Source organism: Rattus norvegicus, chromosome 17, assembly GCF_021556685.1.
Source record: "Rattus norvegicus strain SHRSP/BbbUtx chromosome 17, alternate assembly SHRSP_T2T, whole genome shotgun sequence".
Classification (NCBI taxonomy): domain Eukaryota; kingdom Metazoa; phylum Chordata; class Mammalia; order Rodentia; family Muridae; genus Rattus; species Rattus norvegicus.
Window position 1 is genome coordinate 72,995,098 of NC_141550.1, and position 12,475 is coordinate 73,007,572.

The 12,475-nt window shown below is 40.1% G+C and overlaps 1 protein-coding gene across 3 annotated transcripts in view; it reads right to left on the bottom strand.

The window, feature by feature from the left end:
* The window catches only part of Akr1c8 (aldo-keto reductase family 1 member C8), a 26,482-nt gene continuing 14,007 nt past the window's right edge, over positions 1 to 12,475 (bottom strand). The window contains exons 6-11 of one of the 3 annotated variants that reach the window (XR_015640908.1): positions 11,762 to 11,995; positions 11,268 to 11,664; positions 9,891 to 10,000; positions 7,206 to 7,371; positions 3,213 to 3,295; positions 1 to 334 (exon numbers count right to left, since the gene is read on the bottom strand). Coding sequence is in view for 1 of the 3 variants with exons in the window: in NM_001109900.1 (NP_001103370.1) it covers positions 292 to 334; positions 3,213 to 3,295; positions 7,206 to 7,371; positions 9,891 to 10,000 (402 nt within the window). In the remaining 2 variants the exon portion in view is untranslated. 3 annotated transcript variants of the gene reach the window in all.

Genomic DNA, 12,475 nt, shown 5'->3' on the forward strand with positions numbered 1-12,475 from the left:
AACAGTCCAATTGTTGAAATTTATTTTAATTTTTGTAAATAAAAAATACACATGAAACATATAAAAATCAAGGACACTACATCAAATATTTCCTTTTATTTTGTAAATTCTCTGTAATTTTTCTGTCATTTTTAATCATCAGGAAAAACAAATGTCCCTCTTGTGATTCATAGTTTTGTGACATTAGACAAGCACAAGGCAACAAGGATACTGCTTCTTTGCCACCCCACCAAACACAGCTACACACTAACTGGAAGGAGGAAAGTCTCCATAATGTTTAGCAGCTCATGTTCAATATTCTTCCAAAAATGGATAATCAGGGTGATCCAGAGCACTGAAAGAGAAAAAGAAATATGTGTTTGTTCTGATAGACAAAATAATGGGTGTCCAAAATTTGAGGACCCAGCAAAACTTCAGTGGACACTATCTGGCCATATGAAATGGGATACATCAGTGACTGAAGTTGTGGATCAACTGATTTCTTTCTTTTTAAAATTGTGTTGTTGTTGTTGTTGTTGTTGTTGTTGTTGTCATCCTTGTTGTTGTTGTTGTTAACATATCTGTGCCAAGACACGCATATGGAAGTCAAAGGACAGCTCTGAAGAGTCAGTTCTCTCCTTCCACCTTCCAGGAATTGAACTCAAAGTTGTTGAGTTTGCAAGACAAGTTACTCTACCCACCGAGCCACCTTTGTCCCACCCTCCTGGGCCCCATCAGTGTTTGACCCCTGCTGAGCCTTGTTGATGCCTGTGGAAGCCTTTTGTTCCTAACAAAGGAACATCCTGACCTTGCTGTTTGGCCTGGGCGGTACACCTGGGTGGTATACCTGGGTCCATAACACTGTTAAGTCTGTTCCTGGTTTTTGTTCCCATTTTTGTTCCTGAGGACTTAAGCCTGTTTTTCTACTGTGCTTCCTGAAATTCTCCACCTGGTGCACTTGGGGTACATATTCTGTGAACTCAGTAAAAGCTTGGACATTCTCCTAACAGGAATGACGAAACTATGTGTTTTTCTTAAAAAGTTGCAGGCCTATGCCCAGTTCTCAGTATCGTGGTAGTACGGGCACCAACAATCCTGTTAGCCCCATTTTGTGGTCTCCTATATTTCAAATTAGTAAGAATATTTGCTAAAGAAATGGGCTTGTGACAGGAGAAAAAGGCTGAGGAACGTTTGGGAATACAGGGTGTTCTTGGAAAAGGACTGCCACAGGGCAAATGCCCTTCATTGGACAGAGAGAAGAGGGGGCTGAAAGAGATTCTTTCCCTAAGGTTTACACTTATCTTTGAGAGCCCATCTTCCACAAAGTTTAGTTGAAGTTCATGTTACACGGCTTTGGTATAGACAAAGTCAGAATAGGCTTGATATATTACTGTGTTCCTTGTTGAATTCTTTCTTTTGATTTTAATTCACATTAATGAGAAAACAGTTTCCTGGGCCTCTTAATATATCTTGAGCCCAAGTTAGTCTGCTCTCTGTGTCTGATAGACAGGTTAGCCCTGAAGACATTTTCTTTGGCCACAGGTCATGAGGGGATGATTTAAAGCCAGTCCACAATGATGCAACTTTGATCTTTAGGCATGCTTTCTGTGTTTACCTTAAACTTACTGAATAAAAGAGGATGACATCAAAGTACTGCCGCAGCCCCACCCCCGTTTCCACCTCCCGGGTGCTGGAAATCATTAATGGCATAGGCTACTGTGCCTGGTTTTCTACAGTGCTGGAGATCAGAGCGAGAGCTTTGTGAATGCTTGAGAAGCATTGTATCAATGGAGCGACAACCCCAACATGACCAATTTTTGGTTTGTCCTGAGTCTGACTACACGTTATGAACTTCAGAAGCAATCTCTCTCTTCTGAGGTCTATAGAGGTCTATAGTGAGGCATTTGTCCCACACCTATTCTGAAAACCAGGCCTGTCTTCTGTAATGACATTATATTGAAAAGTTATCCTACATTGTTTGAGCTTACTGGGAAGCTGGCTCTTGAAGCAGAGTTTTCCATTCCCTTATTTAAGACCTAAAGTATTTTGTCTCAACCTTTCCTCCAAGGCCCCTCATCTAGGGTCATTACACTACCACCACCACCACCATCACCACCAGTACCACCACCACCCCCTGCCAAACTCTTACAGGGAAAGGAGAAAGCAATGAAAGAACCCACGAGTGAAAACATCATGCCTTTGAGAACAGATAGAGGTTTCCAGAATATAAACGTGCCTATAGTGGGAAAGAGAAGCCAGCTCAGCCATGGGAACTACTTCAGCTTCCCCTGTGACCTGCATATAATAGACTTTCACATACCGTCCTGCTATGGGAACTCCAGTTCCCATAGAACTTTGTTTACTCCCATGAGAAGAATGCCTGCACCTGCCAAGGAATGCCAAGGGCAAGATATGTCCTCTCCCATCCTCAGCTGTGCTGCTTAGAGTGCTCAAGGACGCTAGGCAGACAGCCCCCATCCAGCCAAGAGACCTTCTGTCTCCTGAGCTCATCTAGTCATGAGAAATACTCTGAATGGTTTTCATTGTTTCTCTCTCCTTGCTTTGAACTCTGAACTGGCCAGAAAAACATTTCAAAGAATGCTAGTGATGATGCTGTTAAGCAGCAAAGCCTGGAGTCTCCTGGTTCTTTTATGTCTTGAATTTGACTTCAATTCTTCACCACCAGTCACTGGTGGATCTTGTTATTCCCCAGTTGGTTTGTGCTAGATGTTGTAAGCACCCATTTTGATAATGCAATCTCTGTCTTTGACCATTTGTTCTACTGGGAATTCTCATCCAAGGGGTTTGACTACTGCTCTGGTCTCTCTATTAAGGAACTCTGGTTGATGACCTTGACTTCCCCAGGTGGTTTTTGCTTTCCCCGGTTTAATAATGTTACCTTTCTGCTGCTATTTATCCTTTTTGCCTAGACACCTCATCTGAGTGGACCCTGTGCTCTAATCAGGACTTTTTCTATTGAGAACTCAGGCTGGTTGCTTTTAAAGCATTCTCTCAGTCAACTTCTGGATATTTAGAGGGCAGGGTTCAATAGTGTTTGCTGTTTATCACTATTCTTTTACTTTGACTTGCTGTATATGTAATAAACTCACCCATTCAAAAGCAAACATTTAGCTACACTGACCACTCCCTGGATCATACAGAACATCTTCAAGGCTCACCTACACGTTACAAAATGCAAACAAGCTATAAAATGGTCTAGAGGAGTCACTTACAATGCCATTTGAGAATATCGAAAATTTCTGTTGAGGCTGTCAATTGTTTTCATGTCCTCTGGGGTCAATTCAAAGTCAAACACCTAGAAAGAAAGACCAAGTCATAAATAAATAAATAAATAAATAAATAAATAAATAAGTAAATGTTGTAGAAATTTTTAATCCCAATACAGGGTTTCTACCCTGCCTTTGATCATTTGGTCCCCCAATAAAAGACACGTAACTTTTATTATTAACAATAAGCCTTGATTAGCACTAGAGCTTGGCAGATATCTACCCTCTATGGTATTAAAATCTATTACCCTATCTATAATCCCAAGTAATTACTTACTATGTTTCATCTGGACTGTTCTTAACTCCAATTGGCCAGCCCTCAGGGCCACATTTTCATGAAGTCACCTAACACATGGTGGCTTCTCCTCCATTCACCTTCTTCTCTCCCTCATGGTCCTCCTCCAACCACCCGAGTTCGGGAACCTTAAACCCCACCTATGTCTCTTCTGCCAAACTATTAGCTGTCAGCATCTTTATTCACCAATCAGAAATAACTTGGGGACAAAATCACATAACTCACTTGGCTCTACTGCAGACTCTCTTGTATCATGGCAACTAGGTCTTTGGGGCCCCACACTTAACATTACAATATACAGCAAAAGACCAAACCTCAACAAAGAAATAAACAAATAACCAAAGTTACATTCTAGTTGGGGATATAAAGAGATACAACGAAAGGTGGCTTTAAGAGAAACTTTTCTGTCACATTGGCTTCCAGATGGTCTGGGTCTGAGAACATTTGGTTGAATATTCCTACCCTGATCCACCTCACAAAAGAAAAAGTCATCAATTGCAAATCCTCATAACTAAGGCAGGGAAAAAAGGACTCCCAGATATATTTTCATATCTAGATTAAATACTAGATTGAGATTCACCAAAATTTTTTCTTCACCACCCTGGAGTTTGATCTAGCTTTAAATAGAATGCAATCTTAGGGCATAGCGTAACTCCTCTCCAAATCTTGACTGAGTTGAAGAAAATTGTCCCTTGATAACTTGTTCAATCATACTACTAGATTACCTCATAGTTCTCAAACATTATCTATGTCTATTCTTCCTTATCCAAAGAACCGTTCTGACTATCACTGAGTTAATGGGTCCTGTATTAATCATTTTCTCCCATTTGAGCACAACTCTCTTACTCCAATCCATCTTTCTTTGTATTTGATAACATGGAGTTCCCAGTAAAGTGTATTTTTTTACAGAATAAAGTTTATTCAGGGCATGGAGAGGGGGAGTTGAGAGTATAATAGAGACAGGGAAAGGCAGAAAGAGAGAGAAGGGGGAGGCAGGCCATGAGCACTTGGAGAGAGAGGGAGGAAGAAATTGGGTTAGGGTTAGGGTTAGGGTTAGGGTTAGGGTTAAGAGCAAGACCTCAATAAAGTGTTTTAATAGAAAAGCAGAGATCTTTGGTTAAAAAATTTCAAGATCTTAAGATATAGTCATAGCTTAGTGGGTGAGATCACTTGGTTCACAAGCATGGGGGGAACCTGAGTTCAAATCTTCAGCACCAATACAAAAATAAGTCATGACTGTGTCTATATCCCCAGTATTACAGGGTGAAGGACACAGCATGAACTACTCAGGCTTACTGGCTGTCAGCCTACACCCAGATCAGTGAGAAAGCCTGCCTCAAGATAATAAAATAGAGAGTAGAGAAGAGTACCCACTAAAGAACATACACAACATGCATTCACATCAAAAACAAAACCAAAAAATCCTGCAGAGTCTCTACATCTGCATCTGTCCACCTACATACTATGTATAATAGGTGATTCCAGTAATTTGGGAGAGAATCTCATGTAGTCCAACTGGCATCATATATAAAATGTATGTATGTGTGTGTGTGTGTGTGTGTGTGTGTGTGTGTGTGTGTGTGTGTGTGTGTGAAAATTAAATATATAGCTATCTATTCATTTGTCTAATAAAAGTATCTATGGTCGTTAATGTTCATTGTCAACTTGGCAAAATCTAGACCCATCTGTGAGATTGATCTTAGGATATGCCCATATAGGATTATATCAATTGATATGAGAAGACTCATCTTAATTGTGGGTAGGATCATTCCCTAGACAGGGCATCTTGGATGCATAAAGCAGAACAAGAAGAGCTGAGCATGCATTCAACCCTGTCTACTTTATTTTTCTTTTTCTTTTTTTTCAGAGCTGGGGACCAAACCCAGGGCCTTGCGTTTGCTAGCAAGCGCTCTACCACTGAGCTAAATCCCCAACCCCTCATGTCTACTTTTTAACTGTAAATACAATATGGTCAGTTCCCTTGGGCTCCTGCCACTAAGATTCCCCTACCACAGTTGACTATACCCTTGAACTATGATTCAGACTAACCCCTTTCTTCCTGGAACTGCTTTGTCCAGGCACTTTATCACAGCAACAGAAAGAGAAACCAAGACACTGTCCATCCATCTATTTACCAGGAGTCTATCTTAAAAATGTGTTCTTTAAGTAACAAGGCTGCCATAAAGATATCTATTAACATGTTGAATTTTAAAATAAAATTATTTTTCTGATTTAACAATAAAATGCATACTCATGTATTAAATTCATTCATGAGAATAAATTTAATCATCAGCCACAACATTTTTAATAAAATGTTCCAAATTCTTACTGTGATGGTTTGTCTATGCTCAGCCCAGGGAGTGGCACTATTAGAGGGTGTGGCCTTGTTGGAGTAGGTGTGTCACTGTGCATGTGGGCTTTAAGACCCTCCTCCTAGCTCCCTGGAAGTCAGTATTTGCTAGCAGCCTTCAGATGAAGATGTAGAACTCTCAGCTCCTCTTGCACCATGCCTGCCTGGATGCTGCCATGTTCCCGCCTTGATAATAATAGACTGAACCTCTGTAAGTCAGTCCCAATTAAATGTTGTTCTATATAAGACTTGCATTGGTCATGGTGTCTGTTCACAGCAATAAAACCCTAACTAAGACATTTACCTTTTATAAATATTGTACTCATGATGAAATTTTTGGCTCTCATTTTAAAATAATTCAAATACTTGAATCTATGGTGAATATTTCTCATTGAAACCAGCAGCAGGTAACAGTGTTCACTGCCACCTCCCTGCACCCCTGAGATCCTCATGGTAAAAGGGGAGTAACAATTTCATGACTTACCCTCTGACCACCCATTGTGTGCTGAGGAGTGTACCTTCAAGCATACACACACAGAGAAACTAAATTAAATGGTATTTTTTAATCTTATAAGATTAAAAACAAAATAAATTTAAAAACCACTTATTGGTAGGAAAGTTCTAGCTAGTGCAGACATAAGAAAGGATTTAAGCATAACTTTAATCATTGATTTCTTTATGTGGTCAGTCTGTAGATTTATCTAGACTTTCCTCCCAAGAGACACACCAATGTTAACAGTGAAAGTGGCCACATGTAACATTCCACACTCCGGAAAGCACAGTAACATATAACTAAATAGCTGTAAGCTAATGAAAACCTCACACAGAGCCATGCCCAGTACAATGGAGTTAAAAAACAAAAACAAAACAGGAAACAAAAGTGTATTGGAATATTCCAGTGGTTTAACCAACCAGCAATCCTACTTGGATTTAGTCTGAATCCAACTTGTTGTCTTTAATACAAATGGTAATTTGTAAAGCAAAGAATATGAAGAAGAGAAAAGGAGGTATTCCAGGTTAGCTCTCTACCATCTAAAAAGACTCCCAAAACCAAATGAGGTAATGGAGTGGAGATGTACCGTGTTAAAGAACTTGTAAAAGGTGAAGCCTAGTGCAGAGGAAGCAAAACCCAACCTTTCACCCGGTACTTTCTCTGTTGCCTTCGCAAGCACACAGAAGCCATGTGTCTGTGGCACTCAGAAGCCAGGCACCGGGATGAATGAATGGCAGGTGCTCCCATTTGAAGGAAAATACCTCCATGTCTCATTCTGGAGAGATGATCTTGGGCTTTTACCTGGAAGTTCTCTTTGATTCTCTTCTCATTGAAGCTCTTGGCCAGAACCACCACCCCCCTCTGCAGTTGGTAGCGCAGGGCAACCTGGCCTGGAGTTTGGTTGTGTTTCTTGGCAATGGTCATTAAGACAGGATCCTCCAGGAGGTATGGGCTATCACTGCTGACCCTGAAGAAGAAAGAAAAGAAAAAGAACACACACACATACTCAGAGAAAGATGAAAAATCTGGAATAGATGGCCCGTCCCCCTTACCCATATTCCCAGAGACCAGTGACAAGCATAAATAAAATTCAGCATATTTAAAGCAGAATCTTGTGACTATTCATAGGGATCTGTTTTTTTTTTAATTGTAGCAACTGTAAACAACTAAGTTGTCCATCGATAAGTGAGAAGTAAACACTTTGTAGGACATGTGTCTATGCAATGGAATATTTCAGAAATACAGGCACTCCCCATTATGTTTGGGGGGATCTGGAACGGCTCTGATCCCTAACAGGCATTAAACATACATATATGATGTGCTACCTTTTCCAAATTCAGTAAGTGCACCTTACATTTGGTGGCATAACAAGGCTAGCATGAACTTTCTTTTTTTTTTTTTTTTTCTTTTTTTCCGGAGCTGGGGATCGAACCCAGGGCCTTGCGCTTGCTAGGCAAGTGCTCTACCACTGAGCTAAATCCCCAACCCCTAGTGTGAACTTTCTTTTCCTTCTTGGCAACTTCAGGGATTGAAGATTCATTCTGAGCATGGGTCTTAGCAACCTCCTGCATACATCCTCTCTTTCACTGAGCTGAGAACTTTCCCATTCTCACAGGAAGCAGGTGCTTTCCTTTGTCCTGGGCCTTCATACGTAAAATAACGGTCAAGTGAGTGCAAGCCCTACCTTGCTAAAACTGTTGTCCGAATAAAGCAGACATGTGACAAGTGATTAGCAAGCATGGAATATATCTGATAAGGACTCTCAGCATAATATGAAATTTAAAGTTAAAAAAGTGCTTATCTCTAGAATTTTTCCTTTGGTAACTTCCAACCACCATTAATTAATAGCTGAAAGTATGGGAAACAAAATTAACAAGCAGTAAGTCATGGAGATTGCTATAAAATTTAATGAATCCCAGGTAGTTGTGGTCACAGTGGCTGCAAAAGCATAGATATGTGAATTCTAGATAGGGATGGTGGGCGGCACACGTCTATAATTCCAGCATTCTATCAATGGTTCCCATCCATGAGCTTGCAGCCAGTGTGCTCTACATAGCATGCCCTATTTCACACCATGCCCCTCACACAATAGCACAGGATTTCTGTAGAACAGGCAAAACTTCTCTAGAGCAAAAGAAATAGTAAAGAAACTAATTGTCTAAAGGTGATAAAAAACAAAACTGACCCCAAAAGAAATAAGAACTTCAAAAGACATATACAAATTTACTACTACTATTACTACTACTACTACTACTACTACTACTACTACTACTACTACTATTACTATTACTATTAATTAACCTCTGTTTCATTTTGTTTTACTTTAGAAAATCAAGCTTCCACATTAATCATTACACTCTATTAAAAGCAAAGGATAAAAGACCATGTCTTCAATGGCCATCAAAACACCTTTTTTCTTGCGCCCCATCTAGGTCATGGTTTCTATGGCTGTGATAAAGCACCAAGACTAAAAGCAACTTGGGAAGGAGAGAACTTATCTTACACTTCCACATCATGGTCCCTCATCCAAGAAAGGCACAGCAGGAACTGAAGCAGAGGCCATGGAAGAATGTTGCCAATGGCTTTCTCAGTCTGCTTTCTTACACAACTCAGGATCACAGCAGGCTGGGTCCTTCCACATTGATTAGTAATAAAAATACCACACAGTCTTGCTAATAGGCCAATTTTATGGAGACTTTTTTTTTTATTAATTGTGATTCTTTATCCTTCTTACCATGTAAGTCTAGGCTTTTGTGAAGTTGATAAGAAGTCCAGCAATGCGTGCATATACAAATAAAAATCTCTTTACCTACAAATAGGTATCAGAATTCGCTGATAAGCAAGCAGTACTGTCTTCCTAAGCCTATGGATTTTTTAATTATTAATTACTTTTAATTATTAATACATTGATTTAACTTGTTAATTATTGATTGTTAATACATTCATTTTAATTTATTAATGTACATATAATCAGACCCTCATGACCTCAGCCCCATTCATCCTTTGTAAAGTCTTGAATAACATGCTGCCTACCAGGCAATGTCAATATCACTTTAAAAGACAGTCATATTGTCTCCTGAGAATTCTCTCTTTTTGGCTCCCATAAAACATCATCTCTGATATTATGAGAGAAAATAGTTCTAAGCCCCTCCTAAATTAAAAATTAGATGTTGTAGAAACAACGTTTCTGGAAATGGTATGAATGTGGGTTTTGCATTCTACCCACGTGTCAAAAAGGCTAGTTAGTACATATGCCGTCTAATCTCTGTACACTGTGTCTTTAAATCCCTTTTGGAGTTATACATTGAGGAAACAGGTAGACACAGAGAAAGCCAGAGTAGGAGAACACTAATGAATTTGAGGTTCAGCCAAGGCTCACGAGAACTGGCTGCACTTTTGGGTTGAACTTTGCCATGGGGTCAAAAGTTAATCTTTATCAACATAAAATTATTGGCTGGAGGAAATAAAGTCCACGAGTCTCATTACCAGCTTGAGTCTCTGTGGGATCCCAGAGCACTATAGGCAACGAGAACAATGTCTTTGGACTTGCAGAACTCCAGGAGTTTGCTCTGGTTGAGATACGGGTGACATTCTACCTGTAAATTTCCAAAAGGAAATGTCATCAGAATACATGTAGCGACAATGTCATGCAGGTTTGAAAAATGCCTTAAGGACTGCCCTGCTTCTATACTGACTTAAGTACAGTATGTTTCAAATTGATCATTTTTTTCCCTGAAATACTTTCCCCCCTGTCCTTTTGTAAGCATTTTCAGACTAAAATCTCCTGTTTCTGATGAGTGGTCTCTGTCACTTTCTATAGAATGAAGCCTAATGCCCTAATAGACTACTGGCTGAGTATAGCCCTAGAGGAGAAGGCTGCAAGCTGAGCCTGAAATTGTTTGCCCTCTAGGCAGGAAAGAAGTTAGTGTCTTGCAGAAGGAGCAGAGGGCTCAGGAGAATAGATGAGGTGAGCGGGTAGACTACACTGGATGAGAAAAATCCGTTCTTTAACGCCCATGGACTCAGTGGATTTTAATCTTCTGTTATCAAGGTCTTTGCTCTGGTCCATATAAGATGTTCAAAAGCAATATCCCAAACTGTCACAGTGATCGGCAACTAATTTCCCCTATTTGGGGAGATTTTTATCTTTCATAATGAAGTCAAAGGAGAAAGAGAGGAAGAGTGGAAACTAAGACCCAGGGTTAGAGTTGGGGCAGAAAAGAGAGTAAGAAAGGGGAAGAGGACATGGAGAATCAAGAGAGAACCTATTGGTGTAAAGAAATCTTTAACAGTCATAACACCCAGCTGCAATGGAGAGACTGTCCTTCCTCCCTACTTTGAACTAATCGGTTATTTAAAAAAAAAAAAAAGTCACAGCTAGGCATAGTGGAAAACATTTAGCTACTTGGGACACTGAGACAGGAAGGTTACATTTCAAGGTCAACTGGGGCATTCAGAGAGATCCTACCTCAAAGTAATTCGTTAAAGGATCCAGGATATAACTCAAGGTTACAGGATTTGCCTACTGTGTGTGAGGTCTCTGTTTCAATCCCACGTAACAAGGGAATAAAACGACATGATCACGTTTTAACCCTCAAAATATTTAGTGATACCGAGCATTGCTAAAAGTGTAGGTGTTTTAATAGTATTCTAGTAACATTAACTTCTTTTAAAACCATGTGTTTTTAAAATACGGGGTCAAAATGGCAGAAGGCCTGCTCAAGTGTGGTGATGGCTGTATGTGAAAAATTCGCTGTGCAATGCTTGGTACCTTTTGTAGCTTTAAATTTTGCAAAAGTTAAGGGGTCTTGAAAGTTATTTAAAAAGTATTTTCAATCTTTTCTAGAAAAAAAAAAAACCCACCACGAATTTTCTAGATTGCCACCAGAACCATGCAGCAGCAGTAGGATTTTGCTGGGCTTCACTTCAATCTGTTTTTCACTTTCTAGGACTTTATATGATTTTAAGGACAGCACACGGAATGAGCGTTATTGGGCAGCTTTTCTAAGAGCCATGAGTTTAGTCTATCAAACTTGCTTTCATGGGTTTCCAGCCTTGGCGCTCCAGATGAAGCTGACGGTCCAGATGAAGAACAGGTCCATTGTGCTACGAGTCCATGACACTTAAGAATAAAATATGCTAGCACATTTATGTAAAAACGTTCCCTCTGCCCTTAGAGGCAGCCCCAGAAGACCCCTTTTTTGTGAAGCTGTTTTACAACAGCTTATGTTTGTTTCCAGGATACGACGTATCGCAACATCTAAAGGAAATAAAATACAAAGAGTCTGTGAGGAAACCAACAGTTTCCCTTTCGCCACTTCGTTTTTTTGAAGACCTTCTCTCGTCACCAGGCTGACCTTAGACTCAGTCTGTAGCTGAGGGAGCTTGAACTCGTGATCTTCCTTCCTCCGGCTCCTAACTGCTTGAATTGCAGGCCCTTGCTGCTGCACCCAGCTTCAGCGTCCTCACTAAGCCAACTCGGGCTGAGTTTTCAGTTTCTTGTGAAAGAAGCATCACACTTGAGCAGGAAGCGTGTTATTTGATATGGTTTTCCTCGATTATTGAAGCCACAGTTTTTTTTTCCTTCGAGTCTAAGTAGCAAGAATGAATGAATGAATGAATGAATGAATGAATGGTTCCATGAATCCACTATATGTTTAAACATTTCTCTATTGTAAGATATGTAAAATAAGTTAATATGAGAATGTTCATCAAATATGAAAACACCGAACTAGAAAGATGGTTCAGCAGTTAAGAGTGCAGATGGATCTAACAGTGGACCTGAGTTCTGTACCCAGCATCAAACCAGGGAGGTCACGACCAATTACAACTTTAGCTCCCGGGGAACCTGACACTCCTGGCTTTTGTAAGCACTTGAAGAACTTTCCTCCCTCCCCGACCCACCTCTCTCTCTCTCTCTCTCTCTCTCTCTCTCTCTCTCTCTCTCTCTCTCTCACACACACACACACACACACACACACACACACACACACACACACATGCAAGCACACATAAAAACGAATCGTCTAGAAAAAATAAGCAAAAATAAAATAAGCAAAACCAGAAGCCAC